Genomic DNA, 27,544 nt, shown 5'->3' on the forward strand with positions numbered 1-27,544 from the left:
CTCTGCTATGTATGCGTCCCACCAATCATGTGTCTTTTTCTGGCTTTGTGCTTTTTCTTCCCTCTTTCTCTAACGTGTAGTTATAATTTAAGCGTTCAACCAACGACGGCAACGTTGGTGACGAACTTTGTCCCGAACGCTACGGAGAATATGACCATTACGTTCAACAACCAGGGGCCACGAATAGTGAGGGAAAGGGCGCCCACGTACGATAACCATCTGTACCAGATATATCGGGGTCGTAACGTGAGTGGCCAGTATGGCAATGGGCGGCCGGATGCTTTCCAGCATCAGCTAGTTTCCAGTATCCTCTGCCCGCCGGGATATCAGGCGATGCCTAGCCCTACCAAGCATGTCGTTGTAGGGGGCACTTCGATGCAACCACCCCTGCAGGTCCCACCGCAACAGTACGTCAATGTTCCTGTTCCCGTTTCCATGGTCGAACCCTCGTCCGGGCAGCGGATGCTGCTGACCAATGCAGTTCAGCCGAACGTGGCCTGGCCCCAGAGCGGGCGCCAGGTGGCTATCGTGCCATCGTGGTCCCAGCAAACTGGACCGCACTCACTGATCGTAGACTCGGCGCCGTTCCTGAATGTGGAAGAAATCTACCCGAAGCCGCATTTGAATATTCAAACCAGGCACGACCCGAAGAAGGAATCGCCGGTGCATCATTTAGTGTAAGTTGTTTGGTTTTTAATGTTTACTACTAGGACTGCACAAGATTCAAATTATAATTCTGTTTAATTTTTCTTGCAGCGTTTCTCGACACGACAAAAAGGAGAATAACCAGCTGTCGCCGGTTAAGAAGCGCGTCAAAGAAAATACTCCGCCGCACCAGCAGAGGTACAACAACCGAACGCACATGTGCCAGCAGTATCACGACGGGTCGTCGTCCTCGTCTTCGTTTTATCATGGTGGAGGCAGTAGCAGCAGTAGTAATCAGCTACAGCTCCAACAACAGCAGCAGCAAGCCCAACAGCTGCAACAGCAACAACAACAGCAGCACCACCATCACCAATCTTCGTCTACGTCATCTTCGCAACAGCAACAGTCTCAACTACAGCAGGCTAGCAGCAGTAGCAGCAGTCACCATCACCATCAGCACTATCAGCAGCACCAGATGGATCCACCACTGAGCGGTGGCATCAGCGGATCTAACAATGTACAAATGCACCATTCGTCGTCGTCTTCGTATGGTGGCGGAAACGGTGGCAGTAGTTCTATGATGATGGGAACCACCCATCACGGATCATCCGGCAGCAGTGGACACCATCACGGAAGCAGTAGTCACATACATCATAGTCACGGCGGCGGCCACAGTAGTAAGCAGCAGACGATCACCATACACGATACTCCTTCGCCAACGGCAGTCATTACAATCTCGGACAGCGAAGATGAGAGTCCAGATGTAAAGAAACAGTCGTCCGGAGTGTCCAAATCAACGCACCACCAGTCCACAAGCATGTGTGGTGGCGGTGTATCGAACAGCCACATACGAGGCAGCAGTTCGTCTAGCACATCGAACCAATGTCGAGCCAACATGGGCATCGGTGTCGGAAATTCTAGCAGCAGTAGCAGCCAAACCAGTTGCGGAATCAAATCTTCATCGTCATCAAATATTCATCATTCATCTTCATCCTCTTCGCTGGCTGGTCCACAACAGCTTCCACACAATAGTGGAAGCAGCAGCAGCTCTCATCACCATTCATCATCACAGTATCATATGCAACACGCCCCTGCACCCTTGCCTCCACATATCCAGCAACAACAACTCCAACAACCACCCCATCAATCTCAGCACCACCCGAGTGTCATTAGTAGTGGCAGTCAAGTCGGCGGAATGTGCAACAATAACAACAGCAGCAGCAACTCAGGTCGACAGAGAAAGAGCACAGCGGTGGCTTCAACATCCACTGCCTGTGTCACCGTCGGAGACAGTGATGGCGAAAACGACCGTCGCAACACGCCCAAGCATCAAAGTAAGTTACTTGAACAACCGCTAAGAAAGAAGTTTCTAACCCATTCTTCTAACTCTCAAGCGATCAAGTACGAACAGCATGCCGGCCAATCGCAAAAGAAACGTCTCTTGGCGATGGCCCAGAACGAGTGTCTTCTCTCGTCCTCCTCCTCGTCCAACGGCGGCAATCAGCTGCACGTGCCCAAACAAGAACCAACGGAATTCATCGCCTACGAGTACCCACAGCAACCTTCGTCGATGATCGACAAGCGGTCCTCGTGGGCACCCCCGTCGTCTTCGTCCCACTACGGTGGAGGTAGCAGTAGCAGCGGCGGTCACAAGCGGGAATCTTCGGCCTACATGCCTTCGTCTTCGTCGTCATCGTCGGTGGCAGCGGCCGTTGTTAACCAGAGCTCAGCGGGCGGATTGGCGGTGGCACCACCACACGCCCACGCTAACAATACTCCAACCGGGGGAAGTTCGTCGTGGGGAGCTCCGGCCGTGTACCGGCAGCATCAGCAAAGCTCCAATACTCCTCTGGGTAGTTCGCCGGGAGCGATTCTGCAGCAACAGGACATCTACGCTCAGGGTGACATCTACCGGCGGTCGGCGGTATTTGTTTCCCAGGCACCGTACCAAACGTACAACCGGGTCGTACCACCGCCGGCGCATAACGCTTCCAGCCGACAGGTGAGTAGTGGTTTCCTTTGAATTTTTGGGATTCAGGAAATGTAACAATTTTCTTGCGTTTATTTTCCCGTGGTACAGCATGGGTAAAATGAATGTTATTTTGGGTAAAGCTAGCTAAGAGTGTAATTTTTGCGTGTGCATAGTTTCACAAAATCAATCAAGTGAAGGGTTTTCAAAGTAATACAACCTGCCGGTTAAAGCAAGAGCCACGCCAGATGTTTCTGGATTGTATCGCCATCAAGCCTAAACATCTCCAAGAGGATGTCTGTGTGAAACTTGTCTGCAAATAGACATTCGAAAACCTTTTGAAACTCGGTTTGGCTTGCGACCAGATAGGTATCCATATCAGTGCCGACTGCTTTTGATCGTGAAAACATATTTCACCAGCATTCAACGACAAACTGTAACTTAGCCTGCTTGACCAGCAGCGAACAGAAAGACGCGCTGAGAATAGGATTGGCCTTCCAAGTTCGTCATCTCCCTTTTGAAGACCTATTTGCAATAGGTCGTAGGAAAGTGTATGATCGAGGCATGTTGTTTGGCCAAGCTTTTAGCTCCAAACCGCATTTTAAACCCTTTTGCCTTATCCATTAGAAGGCGCAGGACATTAGGAGTTTATATGATTCCCATTTGGACTAAAAAATGACCCTGATGAATTTCAACGGGAGATTTCGGAAAATGCCCAAATTTTTCTTTACTCCGTCAATTTATGGAGTGTTTCTATACTGCCCCTACTTTCATAACAGTCCCATATGCAAAAACGAGCAAGCGAGAAAATCAGCTTTTTCTGTTTTGGAATACATTTTTAAATTGTGACCACAGCTTCCAGCATAAACAAAAATCGTTTAATGGAATATGTTCTAGGTTGCCATAATAAATCGTAGGACCTGAATTTTTCGAAATTTGACAACTGGTAAGGTCAGGAGCACCATTTTTGTTTGTTATGGGACTGTTATGCGAGCATATTCGAGACCTTTTTCAAATCTACTCGCATAACAGTCCCATACAGAATATGGTTTGTTCGCCAAGCTACCTTCTAAGACTTAAATTTGATCATTTCTTAACATGTAAATGTAGTTCATGAATTCCACATTGTTAGTTGAATCTTATCATGGTTTTTAGGTTTTTCTGATAGTTTTTCTCATAGGAAGACCATCCTTCCTTTATCTTAGCCTGCCTTTCAAAAACTGTAGTTAAATTTACTGTGTAGTGTGCATAATTCGACATCAAGTGAGTTGCATCTTGTTTAAATGACTTGAAGCAATAAATCAAAGATCATTTCACCGAAAGAAACATAGTAAGGTAACTACATCCGTGGTATTTCACATATGGGACTGTTATGCGGGTATATTTCATATGGGACAGTCACTAGTTGATATTTTTTTCGTAATTTCTAGAACAAAGTCTCTTTTTTTATTGTTTTATATTGAAGTAAAATGTTCAAAATGACGAACTGTCAGGTTAGATGAAAAATGACGAAAATTCATATGGGACTGTTATGCGAGTAGGGGCAGTATAGGTCTATCAAGAAGACTCAAGAAAAGTTTTATGAGGCATGCATATCGAACGAAGTCGCTTTGTCCACTGGTGGGCACAGTTCATTGCGAGTTTATAAGATACCTATTTGGTCGAAAAATCACTCCTGAAAGCTTCCAACGGATGATGAGACTTGTTGAGGCTCATGAAGATCTCTTCGAAAAAATGTCTTGATAGGTTCCACAAGTCAATCGATCTTTGATGATTGAAAGCAACATTCAATTAAGTTAATTTTTGCATGTTCCCAGTTTGACCCAGTCGCCACATAAACGGCAAGTAAACCGAAAACCCCCAGTCCAGGAATTTGCTTGGACAGTTTTCTAGTGCGGGATTTGGCCACCGCATTATTTTTATTCGTATGGTTAGCGTCTTCGTCATTTTAAATATGTAAGAATTCGAAGAATTTGAAATATTTGGATTACACTTAGAAGTAATTCCTCAACTTTTTCTGGCTATGGAACCAATTTGAAACTTCTAGGAACCTTTGGACTGATGACATAACATTTTTTAACATCAAAATTAAGGAAAAGTTATAACATACTCCGATGTCTAAATTAACTGATCAACATGCAATTTGTTCAATTGATTATTTTTTTAATCTTCACAGGTTCTTCCAACGCATCCGCTTCCGGCGCACATCCAGTTCCCGACGCAGTACGGCCAGTTTGGGCCGCTCAGTCCGGCTCAGATTGCGAACAAACACTACGCATGGTTCGGGGAATAGGTTTTCCATGTGCTGCTGCTGACCCTATGCATATAGGTCGATCGCATAGAGGTGGCCATCAATTATCGTGCGGGGCCACCAGTCATCGATGCCACATAGGGCTGATAAGATTTTTATTTTGGAATCATCAGATTATTTTCAGTTCTCGTCTTTGTTTTGGAGGTAGGACTCAAGAGGCCTTCATTTTGTATATATTCTTGCTGGAAGCAGAAACAAGAAAAAAATTAGACCAGGAAGTTGAGCCTATGCACTGTAAGGTATAGGTTGTGGAAATTAATATCCTAGCACAGAGTTGTGAATGTGCATTTTCAAAAAAGGTGTGAGTTTTTTCAACGTTCAATAATGGTAACCCACAAGATACATGCGCAGCGCACTAAGAGGAAGAGTAGAATCCGAGCATTGTCATCCAATGTTCAAATGGACATCATCACCCTCGTTTCTGGAAAAGTTACTCTACCAAATAGTGAGGACAAAAATAGTAAGTTTTAACCTAGTGTTTCTGCATCATTCTTAATAGTGAATTACATGGCTTATTATCTATAAACTCACACATACACAACAACAACAAAAACAATAACCCACGCAATTTTGAAAGATGTGGATATCAATCAAAGATTGATGTAATAAAGCAGCAATCCACACGTGTTTCGCGGCAGCATGTTGGAGAAAGGGTTATCTTCAAAATAATCGAATCAGTATATAGTAGCTGCGCAAAGGTTTAGAGGTCCGTTCAAATAATTGTGGGAAAAATTAATACAACGTTCTTGAATGTGATTTGTTTATTTTATCTAAAACTTAGATATAGGATAAAGTTACTAAACAAAATTGTTCTAAAAAATTCATTGCTTAAACAATTCGAGTGTGTATGTGATAAGTGAGGAACTAGATCAGTTAGTAAACGATAATAAATTGCTTCGATAGGTTTCTGGAGTAGTAAAACAATCAGATTTTTCTCACAGTCGATCCCGAATGAAGATCTCAGAAAGGGAAGGAAGGCAGTAAAGCCACTGGGAAAATCGAAAGGAGATGTTTTCCTTTTTACTTATCTAATACAAAATTAATGAACAGTAAAATGTTGTAAGAACGCAGCATTAGGTCGAAAACCTGAAGAAACTTAAGTCTTTCACGAAAAAAAAAAAAATCTTACAGAGAAACAAAGCTAAACGAATGCATTCTATTCACACAAAAATAGTTTTAAAAAACAAATTAAAACTGGGAAACATCTTCGATCGATTTTGAACGAAATGATCGCTATCGAAGCAAACTCACTCCCCCACAAAGCTAAGAAAAAGAAGAGCAAAAGCTACAACTGCTACTAGTGTATCATTGGTATTTTTTGTCTACTGAATTCGGTAGGATTATTTGTAATTCAATACCTTAACAGGCGAGCATAACAGCAACAACAGCTGGTACTGCAACAGAAGCGCGATTTTTCATCTAACGGATTCCCTCTTCGCTCCACTATGCAACAAAGAAATAGAGACACACGTGTTTACTGTAAATAGTTAGTCGTTAGAAAACAAATAATCGTGAACCCCCGCCCTAGAATTATAAAAGAAAAAAAGGGGAATCCCACAATTTGATATCAAGTAACAACAGAAACACACAATGCATATTTACTATTTCTAGTTTGAATAATTCGCGGGTATACATTAAAGGCAGAGAGTTTAGGCAAAATTTGGCATAATTCTGAAACAGCATCAACTGTGTGTTTGTGTATTTGTAAGTAGTAGCTAGTTTAGCAACTGCGGCGGCTGATGGAAAACGGTCATTTACTGGATACAATAATACAATACATACATATATATTTTTGTGCATATTTTATATTTATACATATATCTGTAGCAAACAAACGAAACTTATAATAAACCTTCAAACACACAAAAGAAAACAAGTGGGGAGGACTTTAGAACCCTAGATTTGAAATTCAATAATTTTGCGTTGAGTCTAATGTTTATCACGTGGGTGCTTCAAGTCTGCAACTTGCTACGATTTTTGCGTGTTACTTCTGATTTTGTTGAACTCTGGGTACTGGTAAAAGCTAGTTCGATTAGATTGTCGACATCAGTCAACACCAAACAGACGTGTAACTCAATTTTTGAAGCGTTTGGTGAGATTTTCCTAGCGAAAATCCGACGTTCCCCAAGGTAGCATCCTGAGTCCAATTGTTTTCCTCAAGCTTACAATATGACTTAAACACATCAATTGACATTTCTTTTCTTTATTTTTCTGACGGTTTCGGGTTCTACCACGATGGAGGATGTCTGGTTGATAAAACATCAATTTGAACAGTCATGTTGGGGTTGTTTGTAAGCGCAGATCATCTGGAGTTCATGAGGTACCCGTTTGGTCTGAAAAATACCCCTGATAGTTTCCAAAGGATGATGAGCATTTTTGAGGGATCCAGTTTTATCCACTATTTCTAGGTTCTTGGAATAGGTATGTTCGCCAGCATCAGACATCTGTGATCGTATACAGAATGGCACTTATTCTGCGCTGCGCGTGAGGTGACGACAGTCGAGTCACCTTTTCGTCATGGGACTTTCGATACTCGATGTAAGTAAAGTCTCAGAAGTTCATTCCCAAAAGTTCATCCGAAGTGACATTCATCACTTAAAGCGACTCCTGGAATCGAGTGACTCGATTATCGTCAGAGCACGCGTGGCGCAGAACAAGGGTCAATGCTTATGAATGATTCTCTAAGGAAAATTAAGGAAGAAGAAATTCTAAAATGCATGACGTCAGAAACATTCATGTTGCTTTCAACGGTCTTTTAGCTTCAAATCTCAGACCCTCTAGCTTTCTCCACTGTTTGGTACAGGTCATTGTGAATTCAAAGCGTACCAGTTTGACTTAAAATGTATCTTTAAAAGTTTGATTTCAGGTTTTTTTTCCACAAGCTAGCAACAATGATTACGAGTTCACAAGAGTTCAAAAAATTGTTTCTAAAACCTTGGATTTCAGGTCGAATTTTGCAACACTATAAAAAACGTGTTGCTCATAGCACACCTGTGACTTCATATCGTATTTTGAACCATTTCCACTTTCATTAGCCGAAATAGGTCATTTCGATTATAGAAGTTACCCTTTTGGACTTAACAATCTCTCGCAGAAGGTTGAATTTCAGGTCAGTTTCCATGAAATTTATAAGGAGAATGTTGCTTTCATCAGTCCTTTGGCTTCATACCGCGTTAAAAACCCTGTTGCCTTTTCCATTAGAAGGACTAGGATCTCGGAGTTCATACCTTACCCGTTTGGTATAAAAATAACCCCTGAAAACTTCCAACGAATGATGGACATTTTTAAGAGTTATTTTTTTTAACTCCGTCGATTTCAGACTAGTTTGTAGGGGTCTTTCCAGAAGACTCGAGAGACGGCTCTAACCGTATTTTGGACCCTCTCGTCTCTTCCCTTGTTAGGCGTAAGTCACTGCAAGTTTATTAAATACCGTTTGGCCTAAAATTTTCTCCTGATTGCTTCCAACGGATGATGGGTATTGGAAGGCCTCGAAGCTCTCGTCAGTAAAAGTGACCTGGCAACTGAGTTGTTTTTTATAACAGAACGTAAATAAATAAGAAAGCTTTTGTTTTCATGCATTACCTTTAAAATATTGTTTGAGGATATTTAGAATACAAATACAGTCCTGTGGCTTCAGATCGCGTGTTGAACCATCTCCACTTTCATTAGCCGACATAGGTCATTTCGATTTTAGAGGTTACCCTTTTGGTCTAAAAATTACTCGCAGAAGCTTGAATTTTGGGTCAGATTTCATGAAATGTATAAGGGGAATGTTGCTTTCAGTAGTCCACATAAAAAACTTTGTTGCCTTCTCCATTAGAAGGACTAGGGTCTCGGAGTTCACACATTAGCCGTTTGGCTTAAAAATAACCTCTGAAAACTTACAACGAATGATGAACATTTTTAAGAGTTATTATTTTTAACTCTGTTGATTTCAGACGAGTTTGCAAAGGTCTTTCCAGAAGACTCTAGATACGGTTCATACCGAATTTTGAACCATTTCGTCTTTTCTCTTGTTTGGTGTAGGGTGCTTCAAGTTTATTGAATACCTTTTGGCCTAAAATTTACTCCTGACAGCTTCCAACGGATGATGGGTGTTGGAAGGCCTCGAAGCTCTCGTCAGTAAAAGTGATCTGACAACTGAGTTGCTTTCATTACAGGCCGTCAATGAATAAGAAAAGTTTTGTTTTCTTGCACTACCTTTAGAATATTGTTTAAGGATATTTAGAATACTAATGGACCCAGGGTACTTCCTTGAGGAACACTCTACGGACTGATAAATTTCAATGAGTCAGAGGTTCCAAAACCATTCGATCGTCGATATTTACAGTCAGCAAGTCAGTCTTTATTAGTGCCCAGTCTTTACTTGTGTCAACAAGCGCCTTATAAATATTTTAAAAATTATTATAAATTCGCCTCTGGTAGGCCTACGATCAGAATCTAACCTAAATCAAACTTCCATGCTTATAGTTTTGATTTGTTTTGAAGTAAACTCAAATTTATAAAGAATCAAATACAAATCGAAAACGGCAAGTAATAATGAAAGCCAGCCCGGAGTTGGTTGTTAAGATTAGTCGGCTGGTCACCTGATAGTAGGATAATTATCGGCAAATCTTTTTGGTCGTCGTCGTCGTCGTGTGTCTAATGGCTATTTATTCTTCTAGAGTTGCGAACACACTTATACACAACAAAAACTCTCACCTAGGAAACCATTTAAATACTTTTTATGAAACTAATGGGGTTGAAGAAAAATTATGGTAGAAATCACCCACACATTTTATTAGCAACAAACTACAAATCGTCGTTGGTTCGAATGTTGGTGAATATCGCAACAAATAATACAAGTAAAGGAAAACTCACACACAGACAAAAGTAAAAAAAAAATACACGAAATACATATTGCCTTATTCAGATATAAATTAATATATGATGAAGATGAAAAAGAAAAGATACAAACAAACAATACATTTATGGTATATATAACTTAAACAAAAATCTGGTTATTGAAATTGAAGAAATTAAGGAGACAAACTTATAATGGGGTGAATATAATATGATAAAACACACTCACATACGCAAAGTGTAGCAGAGAGTATAGGTACTTTATATTATTCTTATATGAGTGTGTAATTTTGACGAGTAAACGCAAACCAAGCTTATCCGTAGTTTTGAGGTATATATCCATATTAAACACAGCAAAGTGGTACATTGAAAAAAACTTTCTTTTAACGATACAAGAAAATAACAACAAATCGTTCGCAGATATACCCATAAGTAGGAGTAGTTTTTTTAATAACGCGATTACACACTATAAAAGGCTAAGTTATCTATGTGATTTATTTTTTACTTCTCCGGGGTTGTAACAATATAATCAAACTGTTAGGAAACGGAAATAGTAATTCGGAAAAAGATTAACCTTAGATTCGATAAGTTAGTTCTGGCAACACTGGCTGGTGTTTGCCTTTTTTTTCCTTTTTATTAGGGGAGTACGTGTAATTTTGTATGAGGGAAAATTTATATCGATCCGTTCGTTTCAGCTACGTATATTAGTCCTAGGTTGTTATCGTTTATCTTTCTTTGGTCTCTTGGAACAATCAAAATAAACCTTGAAGTTGTGTGATTTTCTTCATTCAACAAACCCAACAACAATACACAACTCACAGTCAGACATCCCCACTTAAAAAATAACACAAACACAAACAAAGAAGCAAACAGCAATTTGCTGATTCAATCAATTTAGTGAGACTGGAAATTTCTATACAAACCATATATTAATCTATTATTAAAAGTCTAAAACAACTACTAGTACTATCACTACTACTACTATTAAAACTGGTTAGTTTTTTATGTCAACTCTTCTTACTGAACGCGGTAAACACTGGTATAAAACAGTCTTATAATATCAAAGGAAAAAACAGTAACATTACACAGAGCTATTGTAGAAAAGTTTTATTCACTCGTCTAGCTTTTTATAAATATAATAAATAAGACACATCCACTTTGAGAACGTTAGTTAGCATTTTGCGTCTGTTGGTTCTGTAATTTGTAATTTTGACGGAAAATGAATCAATTGATACGTTTCAAAAAAGAAAAAACGCAACAGAGATTAGCACTAGTAGCTGTTACTTTTCCCCGGATCTTCATTCAAGGTAATGTTGTATGGAAATTTTTTGTCATCCTGTAACAATAATTATAATAATAATTTTACACGCAAGTCAATAATTTTTATCTGTACAAAGCAACGTATGTTTAGTGAGAGGACTTTTTGTTTTTTTTTGCTCTTTTATTATCTAGTTTTACGGATGATGTCGTCGACAATTATTTAGCAGAACCACTACAACTACTACTATTAATACAATTACTACAATAAACCACACATAACATATTTGTTAGTAGCTCCAATCCTGTGCAAAGGAGTTTTTTTTTTCCTTTTTTATTCAGTTCTTATATCAACAGAAACGTACTTTAGAGGGAGATTTTTCCTTTCTACACACGTGGATATCGTTTTTTTTTGTAATAACATTTAATAATCAAGAGAAAAATCAAAGAGAATAACTTGAACTAACAAAACAAACTAATGGCTAGAGGGGTAAAACAATAATAATTATTATCACATACAAGCAAGCAAGCAAGCAAACAAACATATAGATACATCTAGCCTGTGGAGATAGACTGACCAAGGGGGGTAATTTGTAATTATTAGGTAACTATCGATTAGTGATTCTGTTTTAAAGATTTTCCTTAGTGATTTTTGTTCTTTGCGTTTTATTCTTAGATCGGTACGTAGTTTAGTTGTGTACTTTTTTTGTCCGTTAAATTCTAACGAAAAAACAAACAAACACGCAAATTTCACTAACGACTAACAGTTTAAATACAAAAATACAAACTAGTAAAAACAAACAAACTCTTACAATTAATCCAATCTTAGGTATGTGTACTGTCGTTTAGTTAGTTTTTTCCTTAATTTTTTCTCGTCACTTTTCCCCAACTTGTGCGTGTTTGGTTATATTAATTCCTGGAAGCTTTATATTAGTAGTAGTCACCTTTGCGTTGTGACACCAATCGATTGGGTTTATAAATATACCTACGTATATATATTTTTTAAAACAAATTAATTGCTGATTCAACAATACGCCTTATTCGTAATTTAAAAAAAGGAAAACAAATGCTTAGAGGACTATGTGTATGTATCAAGATATATTGAAAACAACAAATGAGAAACATAAAAAAAAACTGCGGACCCGATCCCATGTGTATGATTATAAATTTTATATGATTATTATTATTACAGCAACTATGATTATGGTTATATTATAATTATAAAATCAAACCGATAAACTACTATACATACTGGATTATGGCAGAGAGAAAGGAAAATGATTAAGAAAAATGCTAGAAGAGAAAAAAACAATTGAAGCCAAGCCGCCGAAAACGGAATAAATCAAATTGTAAAAATTATGATTTCTTGTGTTTGTGTGTTTTTATTTTTAAGTCTTTTTAGTTTGTAAGATGTTCGTTTTATCACAGTCCTTTGGTTCATTTCTTTTCATTTCTTTGTTGTATATTTTTCATGTTCTAAGCTTTTCTTTGTATCAATTGTTCATTTTTATCCACTGCAATGATGACGAACCTCAGTGATTTCTTGCGATAAGAAATAATAACTGATGGTTTTGTTTGTGTTTCAACACGATATCCACATTTTACATTGTGGAAGCCCCTTTCACGTCATCAGAGCATGTTGAAGACTTCATGATAAAAAAAAAACTATGTGTACTGGGCTAATCGTAATAAAATGACGATATTTTGTTGAAAAATCGGATAACTAAATCAACTCCAGGTTTCTGACATATACAATTTCGCTTTCACCATCGTTGAAGTCTTTTGTTCAATTTTATCACCCACATCAGTATTTTCTTTAAAAAAGTTATATGCGTTTTATCCTTTTTTAAAAGTCCTAAATTTGGATACATTTAGTGGCATTCTTTAATCATTGGGTTTTTTTTAGCTCTGCGCCTCCTTTAGACAATTTTTGTATAACTGACAATCTAACAATTTAATCGAACATTCTGGACTTCACTTGATGGAATCTGATAGCTGAGATAGTTTCCTAAGCTAGCCTTAAGCTTCCTCAAGATGTCTTTAATTGAGGATTTATTGAGACAAGTCCATGATGGTACTGAGGAAGGCGTGCTTTGAATTCTTCAGTAAGGACTCCACTTCGCAGGACTTCGATAGGCCTGGAAGTCTTTTTCGTAACTACATCAATTGTGGGCATTCCACGTTAGTCTATGGAACGTCAAAGATGAAGACCGAGAAGCTTAAGCGTCGTTCCGTGGAAACTGGCGCAAAGCACATGTGAGGAAGCATGATTGTAGTACGTCACCCATGTTTGTACTCCGTATTCGAAAGTGCTGAGCTCAAGAACCCACTCAAGAGCTTTTATACTTAAGAAGTCGGTAAAAACTCATGTTTCGTTGTAGAAAGCCAAGAATCCCAAAGCCTTTAGTGTTTGTTGTGGAGATGACAGTGATGTCCTTTTTATGAGCATTCAACCCGCAACTTTTCTGATTCAATAAGGCCGGAACAAATTTCAAATTCTTCTTTTGTCACTCCGCCCCTTCTTAAGTGTGCGCAGGTCGTCCTCGAGCAATATCCACGTCTCGTATCCGTAGAGGACAACCAGTCTAATAAGCGTCATGTACAGGTTACAATTCGTGTAAGGGCTAAGACTTCTCGATCGCATTTGCTTATGTAGTCGAGAGTAGGCACGACTTCCGCTGATCATTTTCCGTCGGATCTCACGGCTGGTGTCATTGCCTGCGATGACCAGTGAGCCCACATTTCGCCCACTGCTCGTCGAATAACAGCTTCTAGCGGATTCGAAGCCCCTTGCGTGAATCGAATGAACTCAACAATTCACCCGAAATCCGCACAAGCACTGCGTCCACCGTCGCCTTGATCAGTCTTGTCAGCTTTCCGGAAAAATAGTTCTCGACCATGATTTTTCATTGCTCGTCACGGTCGATCGTGTCGTATGCGGCTTTGAAGTCGATGAAAAGATTGTTCGTAGGGACTTGCTGTCCGAGGCGTTTTTGGGAAATTGGCCGTAGTGTGGAGATCTCGTCCGCCGTAGACCGTCCCTCCATGAAGCCGGCCTGATTACTTCCCACGAATCTGTTTGCTTGTGGCGTTAGGCGGCGATGTAGGATTCAGGACAGCACTTTGTAGGCGATATTTAGGTCAGTGATCGCTCAGTTGTCCAATTTGTCGCCCTTCTGGTAGATGAGGCATATTACCCCTTCCTTCCACTCCTCCGGTAGCTGTTCTGTGTCCCAGATCCGGACAATCAACCGGTGTAGGCAGTCGGCCAACTTGTCTGGGCCAATTTTGAAAAGTTCTTCAGCGATCCAGCCGACTTTTTGCTACTCAGCTTGCGAATGGCCTTCATTCATCGTTGTGGATGGCCAATCAACGTCGTTTGCTACGCCGGCGGTGCATCTTTCCTTGCCGTCTTGGTCTCCTGCATGTGCGCCGTTCAGGTGTTCATCGAAGGGCTGTTAAAATCCTAGAAAAAGAAAAAAAAACATCGAAGCCCCACCACCCTTTGATCACTGCACGATTGTCCGTTCGGATGCCTCCGTCTTTATCCCGGCACATTTCGGCTTGCGGCACGAAACCTTTGCGGGATGCGTTGAGCTTGTGATAGAACTTTCGTGTTTCCGAGGAACGATGCAGCTCTTCCGATGTCGGTGATTTCCCACGTTTCGACGAAGCTTCTCTGCACTACTGTCGCCCGCGCAGCGTTCTCTTCGTCCATCATCCTCCTTCAACCCTCGTTAATCCAGTCGTTCCGTCGAGTTTGATACCCATGCCCGATGACGTTCTCCGGAACGCTGTTGATGGCTATCTTGATGATATCCCAACAGGGTTCGAGAGGGGCTTCGTCAAGATCGCCCCTTGCCGACAATGCTGCTTCGAGCGATTAAGCATAGTCTGCTGCGACCTCAAGTTACTACAGTCGTGCGAAATTTAATCGAAGCGGACGTCGGTTTCGTTTGTTGCTCATACGGAGAGATTTGGGCACATCTCCACCATCGCCGAATAGTGGTCTGACTCGATGTTGGCGCCTCGACAGGATCTGACGTTGATAATGTCCGAGAAATTCTAGCTGTCTATCAAAACGTGGTAAATCTGTGAATGCGTTTGGTACGGTGATCTCCAGGTGTACTGAAGTCGGAGCAGTGCTGGAAGAAGACACTATGTACGGCTATTCATTTGGAGGCGCCGAAATCTATATGTCTTAGGCCGTTTTCATTGGTCAACTGGTGTGCGCAGAACCTTCCAATTGTCGGTTTAAATTCCTCCTCCTGGCCAACCTTGTGTTTATTTAGGTTGTCTTTGGTTGGAGTACCGTACAGACTATAACTTAAAAACTATGAATAACTGCTTAATCCTAATGTAAATTTACGATTTCACATATCAAAATTAAAAAGTTGGTACACAAAGGTATCCAGAGGTACTGACGTTGTCGTAGTGACTTCGTGGATATGTGAGGGTTGACACGTTCCAAGCTGAGTCAACACGATTAGTTAAGACATCAAAAACAAATCCTTGCTGTAGCGCTTAAAAAAATAAAAAAGGCGCTACAACAAGCATTTGTTTTTTTCATGTCGCGCTACACGATTAGTTAGTGTTGTAGCGCGGTACGACGCCGCTTTTCAAGAGGAGCAATACTCATCAGAGCACACCTTTGCTCGTACAGCGGAAATCGAAGTGGTTCATTCAAAGGAAGGCGCCGGAGAGCGTACCTAACGAAGCTTCGCTGGACACGTTCAAGTCGGTAGCAGTGTGTACGCTCATACCTGAGCGGCGTATTCAGCATAGACGTCGTCGAAATCTTTTGTGCTATGACGCAAAAATCCTAATGCAGCTGTTCCCTTCGCAGACGTGAGCGCGATGTATTCAGCGAATGCTAGTTTGTTGTCAATTTTCACTCCCAGGTCGAGAATGAACTTGACATTCTCCAATGTTGATCTTGAGAGTTTATATTTGAAGTTGATTGTGTTACGTGCACGATTGAAATTGACTATCTTACATTTTTTGGAGTTTGACGTCATTCCATTTGAGTGGCACCAGTCTTGTATTCTGCCGATGTTGTTTTGTAAGGCAAGACAGTCAACATCACTGATAATCATCCTAAACAGCTTCAGGTCATCAACATAAAGCAGAGTGTTGAATTCAAAAGTTTTACATAGGTCATTCACGGAAACTATGAACAGAAGGGGTCCAAGGTGACTTCCCTGCGGTACTCCAGATGGGGTGTCGAAAGTTCGTGATCGTGAATTTCTAATTTTCAAGAAAGCTTGTCGGTGCGATAGATACGAGGCAATCCAATCAAGTGACCAAGCTTTAAAATCTATGCGATCCATCTTTGCAAGAAGAATTCTGTGCGGGACACGGTCAAACGCTTTTACAAAGTCATTATAGACTGAATCCACTTGACAATCTTTCTTTAGACTATTACTCAGGAAACTAACGTAACACATAAAATTCGTCACCGTAGGCCGTTTCTTTATGAGCCCACGCTGAGACTCTAAGGTGAGAGGTTTTATAGCAGCATACAATCGCTTTAAAACTTCAAAAAATTTTGAATTGAATTCAGAATTGAGATTGGGCAGTAGTTTTTGACGTAATGAGCATTGCCTGACTTATAAATCGGAGAAATTACTGTGACCTTCCAAGCACTAGGAAACGTCCTTTCATTAAGTGATCGATTTAAGATCGGCTATCACCCGTTCATACGCTCCTGCATTTTCCCATCACTATAAAAGCTGTTCTAAGCTCGTGTGTGTTGCCGCAGCTCTGGTAGATGCTATGAACATCTCGGAACGCACGTACCGTGGAGCCCTTCCAGCATACCTCCTGCAGCGCTAACACGTCGAATTTGTGGCTCTTCAATTCGTTGGAGATCACGTGAGTACTCCCATGAAATTTAAAGATGGGCAGTTTCATAAAGTCTCAGTTGACTCCTCTAAGATATCGCAGGTGTAATTAACAATTTGAAATGTGGCAAGTACGCGTTGCCCAGTCGTACGGAATAAAGTTCCGCCAACGGGATATGACGTAATGTACTCTACATAAACAGCATCGATTTATTGAAGTTACCAACTCAGAAACATACGTACCATTACTGTAAATTCACCAGATCATGATTTCGGATTCTTCGGGTTAAACTTGCGGCACACTTCGGTTGTAAAATTTGCAGTGCTCAGAGCAGAAAATTGTCTCTGTCTTTGCTGCACCTGGGAAAAATAAAGATCACACGTTCAATCGATTTCACCGAATCTACGCATCTACGCAAGGTACTGTTTTAATCACCAATACTCTAGCGTGCGTTAAGCGATTGAAGAAAACGATATGCCCTGGCCTCCTGCAAAGCAATTCGGGTGTTAAGAACATGAAATTTTCTGCCAACTCGGAAAGTCGGCTCTGTCCGTGCACTGTCTTGTGACCATATACTTGATATTTCGAGGACCTTGAACCATGATGATTACAAATAACAGCAATTTGAATAGTAGTCAAAGCAGAACACTCTCATACAGAAGACAAAGTACCGTAATCCGGGGTAAGATTGATCACTTTTTTCAATGTTTTTCGATTATTTTTTTCTATTAGGAGGAATAAGGCATGCTTCGTATTTTTAAAACCAGTACTGGACTCCTATGAACGTAAAACATGGTTACAGAAATTTATAAGATCATTTTAAATTTGATTTAAAAATCGATTTTCGTCTCAGTTCAGAATTTGCTGCTTTGGGGTAACATTGATCAGTCTCTATTTTGACGGTTTTATCGAGTTTTCTTGATCATAAAAAATACAAAACACGTTCATAATATTTACAAATTCAAGTTTATCAATTTTTTCTTGCTTTTAAACGTTTTCTTTTAAAAACATTTATAATCGAAAAAAGCACAATTATGCTGCATCCATTTAGGGGCAAAAATTATAACAATAGCTTAATAGTTTTAGCTTAAAAATACAATTGAAATTTTACCTTCACACATTCTTCTAGGCTCTCCCAGTATTTCCATTTTCATTTTTTCTTTAAAGTTAACCACTGGATAGGCTTCCTATCCATTTTTCCAATACGGGCTTACTCTTGGAAAATGTCCTTATTTTTTTAACATAACAAATTTATCATTAAAAAAAATTAAATGACTATAAAAATAGAACTATAACAATACATATACAAAGAAAAAAAGTTGTTCTTTCTTATTCAACAACCCGTTTGCTTCTAAATGCTTTTTGGTATCATAAGGAGAGCTGTTTGTTTGCGAGCCTTGAAAAAATTAGATATTTCAAGATTTTCAAATTACATTTTTACTAACAGAAAAAGCTTTTGACTACTAACCAAATTTTGCCAATTTGATACTCAATTAATAGGTTTCCAAACGAAGAAAACATTTTTCAAAAATTCAAACTGAGTTATTTATGATAATGTGGAAAAATGTATCGCTGGTCAAAGTTACCCCGGTGATCAAAGTTACCCCGTTTTACGGTACTCTTTTTTGGATAATTTTAAAAGAAAAAAAAAGGAACTTCTAATAACTTGAGTTAGGACATCAATGCTTAACATTGGTGTCTTCTCAGGTTAATACAGAACTAGGATCAATGTCAAACAACTGATAAGACAAAAATACCTACATTGATCACGCAGTAAAATTTATTGTAATATTAGCCCTATTTGGAATGAAAATAATAAAAATTTTGGTTGGGAAAAAGCAGAAATATATTTTTGTTTATATCGATAAAAAAGACTACTTGGAATTGAACTTATCGTTTTTTTAGAGTTATATGGGCCCTTTTTAAAAATGAACCATAGTTTTGCAATGAAAATAATAAAATTTTGGGTAAAATAGAAAAAAATAAGTTTCGAAAGAAAATTAATATAAGTGGATCAAAAACACAATTGAAATTTGATTTGCAACGATTCAATGTATTTCATGTAAATTGAATAAAAAATGTTAGTTGTGATATTTTTAAATTCGGATTATCATACAAATACGGATGTTTCTCATTTTATTAATATTTAAAACGGGGTTTTACCACAGACTGATATATTAGTCTGTGGTTTTACTACCAGTCATTGATTCGTCCGCCTGGCTTTTGGCAATATAATCGAAAACCGGCGATGTTGCTAGTGGAAAGGCCAACTCTGAAAGGACCTATTCGCTTCTTGAGTCAGCTATCGAGAATTACCGTCCATGCCGGATCGACGGACTAAGTCCTATGAAGTTGGAGGTCGGAGTCATCTGAAAAATAAATTATATTCAAGGACATTTTACTAAATAAATTTGCTTTCGATTTTGATTTAAAAATTAACAAACCTTTTATGCAACAAAATGCGGATAAAAAGATCCATTCGGGATCAGATCCAAAGAGGTAGATTGGTAACTCCATCAAAAGGGAACCAGCCGCTCTTTCTATCGCTCAAAAAGTCGGACTGTATTCCGTCACGCACCCACAAGGAACACGTACCCCTTCGCGCCGGGTTCCGAACACTCTAAAACCGGAAGATTTTGAGCAGCAGCATCTGCCACAATGTATCCCATTTTCGTAACAGCGTGTTCCAAATGCTTCCATTTTCCAATCTTGGAAATTTGAATCTCGGTTCCGGGTTTCTCGGTGACATGGCCCAGCAAAAACTGTTATCCGACTTTGTGTCACAAATCTCTTCGGCCATCCTTATGCTGTTTTGTTCTGTCAGGTGCTCAAATTTTTTGATATTTTTTTTCTTTTTGCATTTTTCGACTTATCGTTTACACGTATAATAAAAAAACGAATTTCGGTTTCAAATTAAACCAAATTTTATTTTTAAGTGATAAAAAATGTGTGTGCATAAATAACAAAATTTTGTTATTATTTACAATCGATTTTTCTGTGAATGTTATTAAAAAATCTGCATTGAAAATATAAAATAAAGTAACAAAACGTTTTGTTGAAATCATACCCCATTCTTTTTCTGCGTGATAGAAATCGCTAGTACAACTGACTTTTCTTGTGTATGCACCATTCGATAAGGTTTGTGGTGAGGGACCACATTGGCAGATTTTGCCACTGCGTAATTTCTAGCATTCCTCCTTTAGTTCGTGCTGGTTTTCCATCCTACCTATTTAAGGGTCTGGAACCGATTGTCCGACGTATAGGTCCGAAATAAAAGATCTCCTCTGCGGGTGATCCGGAGCCTTCACTTGCTGCCAACAGATCCTATCGGCTTCCCTTAAATTTTGGCGACATCACACTAGCGCCAAAAAAGGATTAAGGGGTTGGAATTCAACCTCTAGTTTATACACATTTCACGCACACTCGTGCACTAGTTATATTTACATTTCCGTAAATGTGTGAGTGTGTGTGAGTGAACTGTCGTTTGATATTCAATGTTTTAGAGCGATGATGTGCTTTTACTCAAAGCTTGAATACAAAGCTGCAATGCTTGAGAAGAAAGCTGCAAAGCTTAGATCCCATCTCGCGGAGCGACAGCCCCATAGACATTGTGTTGACGTCGCCAATGATTTGTTCGACAGGTTATCTTGATACTACGAGATCTTTGCTGCCAGTCAATTTGCTTGTCATCTGTGCGTGGCTTTTAGTCAAATGTCTCTCCGCAAATCCGGCACTTCAATACACCTGCAACATTCTACATGGAACGCACATTAGGTGTTGACTTGAAAGCACGACCTGCGGCGCTAGAGAGAGATTGTTAACGAGATTCAAATAGTGGCTCCAGAGAGTGCCACTAGTAATGCAACGTTCTGGTGCTAATTTCCCCTTGGTCGTAAGCCAAGATTCTACGACCTGATGGCATTACGCATCAAAAAGTCTTTCGGATCAATTCCACTATCTTGACTAGAAGGGCAGATGAATAATACTGATAGCTTGCATACATTTCGTGTCCTATGGTGTGTAAAAGTAAACAACAATCAGCTGACTTACGTGAATTTCACTGGACGCTCATCGTGTTGATGTTCTGGACTTGATTCGTCCCATGGATGACGACCAACTTGACGGTCATCATTGACCCAGGAATGGCAGAGACTGCTCGAGCAGCGAACACAGCAACATTTGGAATTCCGGACAGCATCCGAGCGGTTGTGACAGGTAGTCCTCCCAAATCGACAACGATTCTTCAAGCTGCATCCAGGCCAGAATCGTTCTCCACCGATAGCCGTCGGTCTCCGTTCCGTGCAGTTTCTGCCCGAATCGTTTCGTAAAACCTCGACCAGTTCCCAGGATCGACTACTGTCGAGCACTTATCATTCCGGTCTCTTCGATTCCTTCGATCACTGCTGAATCTCCGTCTGGCGCCTTGTCCCGATGAGTCCCGGCTTTTCCGGAAGTCCTTTTCCGGTTTCCTGAATACACTCGTCCACTGTCGAACTGCTGCCTGGTGATTTCGGTTCTTCGAATGACCTCGATCACTGTCGATTTTCTGTTTGTTGACTTCTGTCTTGCCGGGATCCGAAGTCGCTTCCTTGGACCATCGTGATGTCATTCACTTTTTCTTGAGACAAGAGAAAAGAAGAGGGAAAAAAGTGAAAGAAAAATGAAAAACAGCCCTGAGTCACAACGTTCGTCAGAGGTTTGAGCTCAACTTCTTCTTCTCGGTACGGTTACCCTTTTCTTAAGAGGCTCTCTGTAATTTTTTTTTCTGTTTTCCATTTCTTATCGGCAATTTTGTTGGCGCTGTCCAACTGGTTATCCAGCCTGCTTCGTTTCGCGAGCCTGTCGATATTTGCATGTATGGGAATGGAGTAATTAGTTTTGGTCTCCGGCTTAATTTTTTGTTTTTCTAACTCACCGGTATTTCTGCGAGTCCACCAGGTGGTTTGCCCTCTTCTTATTGCTGACCGTCCTTCTTGACAGTCTGGGATCAAATTCTAACCACCTGTTTCATGTGCGAAATTAGTTGAAGATCTTCGAGTTAGTTTTAGTGTTTTAACTCACCCGTGTATTCGCAGACCTACCACGAAATTTTCGCTGCCCCTTCTTCGAACAATTGGTCATCCTTTTCGACAGTCCTGGGTCGAAATAAAAACTTCTTACGAAGATGAAACTTCACAAGCTTTTCACAGCAAAAAACGCAACGCATTGTTCGTCGTTTTCTTGATTTTCTTTCTCTTCGTCAAATTTTCTTGGCGATGACAGCAGAACGTTTCATTTTTATTCAGGTCGATACACACCAAAACTACACACCGAGCTAATTGTGTCGTTTTTTTGTGGGTTTGACAGAGTTTGTTTATTTCGTTTTCATGTTTTTATCCGGATTGGTTTATATTCAAATATCAATTTACTAAATATAAGCTTTGAAGTTACAAGACGTTTTTCACTTCAATTTAAGGGCCCTACTACATAAGACGAGTCGAGTATCTCGACTCGACTCCAGTCACTGTCGAGACGAGCGAAATGTTGCATTACGGTAGTCGAGTGAAACAGCTGAGTCACGAACCTTCAAGCAGTCGACTCGACTCGACTACTGTAATACCAAAATGGCTCACTCGAGTAAAATGACTCGTGACTCGTCTTATGTAATAGGGCTCTAAGAATCGCAAGGCAGACCGTTTTTCAGCCCTTAGTATCTATTAGGAACTCTTAGACAGACCGTCGCATCCATTTGAAGTATTTTTCTCGCACGCTTCTTGTTAACTCCCCAGAAAGTAAGAGGTTTTGGAAAAATTACCGAAATAATCCATTTCGGTAACTTCCATGTGCTTGCTGTTATGTGCAGATTTCGTCAATCACTTTCAGTCACTCAGCTTCAACGTAGTAAATTTGGTTTTGTTTGCTTATTTGGACTCAAAACCTTTTTAAATCTGTTTGAATCTGTTTTCTTATTTAGATTGTCGATTCGGGGTTTTAATTTTTTATGTTTAGTTAAATATTTGACTAATATCTGCTTTAAAGTTTGTTTTTATATTGGTTCCTTGGTTTACGATTCAGCAAAACGTCAGTTATATTCCCGAAGTCGGTATAGATATTCGTTGATAGAAAGGCTCATTTTTCTTTTTTCTCGGGACAAGGGAAAATTTAGCAGTCTCACACACTTTTCTAAGCACCTTAAACAACATCAGAAACAGAAGATAAATCAAAATCCCCATTAGAAACTCTATGTAAATAGTGGATAGGTGGAAGAACGAAGAGAGAAAAAATACAAGAGAATTTTATGGCTGTTTTTAATGTTAAATCAATACTAAACTGAAACATAATAAATAATAATGAATATGACTAGACTTTTCAGACAAATATGATAAAAACAAAAAGAGGAAAAAATAAACTAAACTATGTGATTGAATTTAGTGGACGATATTTAGAACAGCAGAGTAGTAGGAATCAAGTTGAAAACAAAAACAAATAAAAATAACAATGATGCACAAATCTGTAATGGAAACTTATACATAATTAAAAGTAATAATAAAGAACAAACAAAAAAAACCCTAGTTTATGTCAAGCAGTAACAGAGAAAAAAACCAAGTTCATCGTCTAAAGTCTAAATGTCTAAATGAATGAAAACCAAAGTTTAAAACGGAAGAAAAAACACACACACAAATGCTCTCTCTATCCTTCTTCACGTTCGTTCTCACAAACACACATAAGTACATAAGTAAAATGAGCAGAGCAAAGCAAAGCAAACCAAATCACTCACTGTTTAAATAAAAAAAAACGTTTTGCGCGTGTTGTAATTTTGAATTTGCCGTTTTTTGACTTTCACCTGAAATCTATCCTACTCAACTAATCCGTCGAGTGTCCCACAGCAAAAAGAAAAAGAGGGCAGCACTGTTTTCTTTGTATACGCGTTAGCACCCGAAAACCGGAACCAGAATATCGTACTCTTTTTAGAAGTGGCATACTCCTTCTGTCTTGTCTTGTGTCTTCACCTTCTCAATGTGTGTGTTTGTCTAGTAGCAAAATCCGGATACAAAAATACGGACATCTACAAAGAAGTAAACAGTAACAATTTGAAAGAAGCATCTAGCTTGACAAAATTTGCTTGGAAGTTCGTTTTTTACTGACTTATTGCTTTCAAAGTGCAGCACATCTTAAATTGGTCTGCTTTAAACAATGATCATTGATAGAACTCTCTTTTTTGTAAGTTTTCTTTTCGTAAAGAATCGAAAAAATGGCAGAAAAATCACCAAAACCAACAACTGCTTTCTATGCAGCTATTTCTCTCAGTGTGTAACTTTGAGGCTACACGCTAGAATTTAGTTGACCATTTATGTTTGAAAAATAATCTTATTTGACCTTTCTGTAAGAAGTTCGAATATGGTAATTTCACCGTTATCGGTATCATTCTAGAGGTCGAAAAATGGTTTTTTTCCTCTTCGGTTAACTCCAAAATGGCAAAGAAAAGTTTTTCAACCGTTTTGTGGTTAATACACGAGAACTACCAAAATGGTTAAAATTCCGCGTATAAAAAATCCTTAAAAAATAACCATATTGATAGATTTGGAGGGAAACCCAGAAAATTGTAATTCTAGAACTATAAATGGTTAATAAAAAATGAGCGTGTAGCGAGAGGGAAATTTATGAACAACAGTTGTCTCAGTGTGTAGCTTTTAGCATATTTAGAAAACAATTGTACCAAATTCGTTTATTTGTCTTCTCGATATGTTGTTACAAATGAAAAGGTAAAATTTACCGAGAAGCATCCCATCTTTCTCGGTAAATTTTACCTTTTTTTTTTATTTACTTAGCAACAGGGTGAATTTCCCTTTTTTTATTCTGTTTTCACATTGGCGCACGAATGCAAAACCTGTTTCTCAATGAAATAACAGCTCAAACTCGTGGTTTATTGATCAATAAATGGTTTAAGAAAATAGTTATCTTTTTTTCTAGATGGATTGTACAGATTTGTATAGCTCATTCCAGGTAAATTTCACCTCACTACGAGGTAAAATTCATCTCGCTACAAGGTTAGTTTTACTTCGAAGAGGTAAGAACCACTTTTTTTGGATGAACCTTTTTTTGAATTCTACCTTTTTATTCTGATCTATTCAGGTAAACTTCACCTTGCTACGAGGTCAGATTTACCGTTTTTAGATTTACCTTTCTTCAAGGTGAATTCTACCTTTTTCATCAGCTCGATTCAGGTAAATTTTACCTCTTTTGAGGTGAGTTACACATCGAGGTAAAAGTTACCTTTTTAGAATTCACGAGCATTCACCTTTTGATCTCGGTAAATTTTACCTTTTTATTATTTTCCGTGTAAGATTGAGGTTACACACTTGGAAAAATACCACCTTAGAAAACAGTTGTTTTTGTTGGTGATTTCTTTTTCACAAAATAGTTTTCATTGCTGAAAATTTTACTAGAATTTACTCAATATTTTCATTCACACAAGGGAGTTTTACCAAAGCTGTTAGATTTTCCTAGATATGTTAAATACGATTTGAAGTAACTAAAAACAACAACACAACAGTATAAATCGCATCCAAACGAAATCCATTAGGCGAAATAAAACAAACAAAACGCTAGAAGACAGAAGCAGTCTAAATGCACACATTATTTTTAAATGAAAACGTGTTTGTGATAATAACTATAATAATTGATTTCAATATGAAAAACATAAAATTAATAGAGAACGAGATACAAAGAATTAAACAAGAAAAAAAGCGTTTAGAAAACAATTGCAGCAGAAAGTATATGCAACACAAATAAAACTAATACAAAAATAATAATAATATAAGTTCTAACAAAACAGAACAAGTAGAAACAAAAAAAAGCAACATGGAACTAGTTTAGTTTTTAAAGAGATTAAATCTCGCCGTTTCAGTAAACAAGATAGAGTTTATATACAAACAAACAACAAATAACAATGTAATAATTATGGATTGGAAAATAAATTATTATAATATCGAGTAGAAGGAAGGGACAAAATGAACATAAAAGCTTTTATAAACAAATCAGTACATTTGTAACGACTACGATAAATTAGTTTGTAGGATAATTTTTGTATTTCCTGAAAAAAAAATTCGATTCAACAGTTCTTCTAAGGTATGAAGTTGAAAGCTGAGTAAAATACAGACGAACTTCACTGGTCCAAAACTTATTCAATGTAGTAAACTGTTTAGTAGAAAAGGGGAAACGCAAGCAGAAAAAAGGCAAGAATGATAAAATTAAAAAGGTGCAAAGTTGTGCGAGGAGAAGTGGAAAGGAAATTTCAATACAAGAATCTCATCCCATCGAATAACAAAGTGTAACTTTAACTTTCTATACTTGCAAATTAATACAAAAGAAAAAAAAAACTCTATTGAATAGCAAACTCTAGGTGATACCCACACTCTTTTTTAAAACTCTAACCAAACAAATGCAGAGAAAACAAAAACAAACCAAAACAGTTAATTTCTAAATAAAAAGCAAAAATAGATTTTCAACAATAAAACAAAGGAAAAACAAATCCGTTAAAACGAAACGAAAATCGACATCAAAACAGAACCTAGCGGATAATAAATTGTGAAAAATACAACAGGAAAGTCTGATTAATTTTAATGGAATATGCAACATTAGGATTATACCGATAAAAAAAAAAGAAGAAACAAAAGGTCAAAAAAGCAGCAAAAAAAAAGAAGTTGACAAGGACCCCAAACACTGAAACAAAACAATGACAACCTTTCATTCCCCAAACCACAAATAGTAAAAGAAAAACACCACAATTTTTGACATTCAATACTGTATTGCGGTAGTGATTCGTAATTTAACAGCTTCAGTTTTTGATTGATCAGATTCTAGGAAAGAAAAAAAATTAAAAAAACAAACAAACTTTGAAGAGCATGACAGGACAAGCATATGAACCAATAAGTGTTATCCAAATTGAAAAAAAAACTAACAAACAAACAAAATACAAGCATAACATCATAAGCAAATTTTCTCGTTAAAGAGTTGAATGAATGTTTTTACTCCCTTCAGCTTTGAGCGTACGTAACAAAAACAAAAATTATAATGTTCCAACCAATAGCGAATATGTAAATCAAACATCGCAGCACTAATCGACTGTTTTTTTCTTTCTTTCTAAATATCTGTGCTCATTCTAAAGGTAAACCTTTTCAATTTACCTTTGATATTAAATAATGAAAAAAAATCAAAAACTTATCTTGCTCTCAACATAATTGAAAAACTAAAACAGACACAAACATAAGAGAAAAAAAAACAATTTTAATCAAATCAACAGGGTGTTACTGTAGTTGCTAAATGTCACACAAACAAAAATAAACACACATCACTCACACAAACAAAACAAAAAAGCTAATTCGTCAAGGTTAGAATCACTTCGTGAGAACTTTTCGTGTAAAAGCTCGGCAGCAAACAATGTACAGTCTTTTATCGTCATTACCTGAAAACCCCCCTTAAAAGTTGTTATCAGCAGAAGGTAAACATGAAAAAAAAAAACACTAACACCTATAGCGTATAGTTGTGTACTAATCGACGTTCGAGACGAAACATTTGTAATATTTGTAACAACAACAAAAAACAAGAAATACACAGATTAAGAAAACCAAAATATTTCGTAGAAAAGTACCAAAGGCAGCATTGTAATTATGAGACAAAGGTAAACAAAAATAAAC

The 27,544-nt window shown here is 38.4% G+C and overlaps 1 protein-coding gene across 6 annotated transcripts in view; it reads left to right on the plus strand.

The window, feature by feature from the left end:
- Positions 1 to 27,374, plus strand: part of LOC129751365 (homeodomain-interacting protein kinase 3) — a 198,251-nt gene extending 170,877 nt beyond the window's left edge. For 5 of the 6 annotated variants that reach the window (XM_055746824.1, XM_055746823.1, XM_055746825.1 and 2 more), the window contains 4 exons: positions 81 to 677; positions 757 to 1,979; positions 2,040 to 2,647; positions 4,791 to 27,374. In XM_055746824.1, coding sequence (XP_055602799.1) covers positions 81 to 677; positions 757 to 1,979; positions 2,040 to 2,647; positions 4,791 to 4,907 — 2,545 coding nt within the window. In that variant the 3' untranslated portion in view covers positions 4,908 to 27,374. The remainder of the gene's footprint in view (positions 1 to 80; positions 678 to 756; positions 1,980 to 2,039; positions 2,648 to 4,790) is intronic. The other variant, XM_055746829.1, reaches the window with a different exon arrangement.
- The last annotated feature ends 170 nt before the right edge of the window (positions 27,375 to 27,544 follow it).

Source organism: Uranotaenia lowii, chromosome 3, assembly GCF_029784155.1.
Source record: "Uranotaenia lowii strain MFRU-FL chromosome 3, ASM2978415v1, whole genome shotgun sequence".
Classification (NCBI taxonomy): domain Eukaryota; kingdom Metazoa; phylum Arthropoda; class Insecta; order Diptera; family Culicidae; genus Uranotaenia; species Uranotaenia lowii.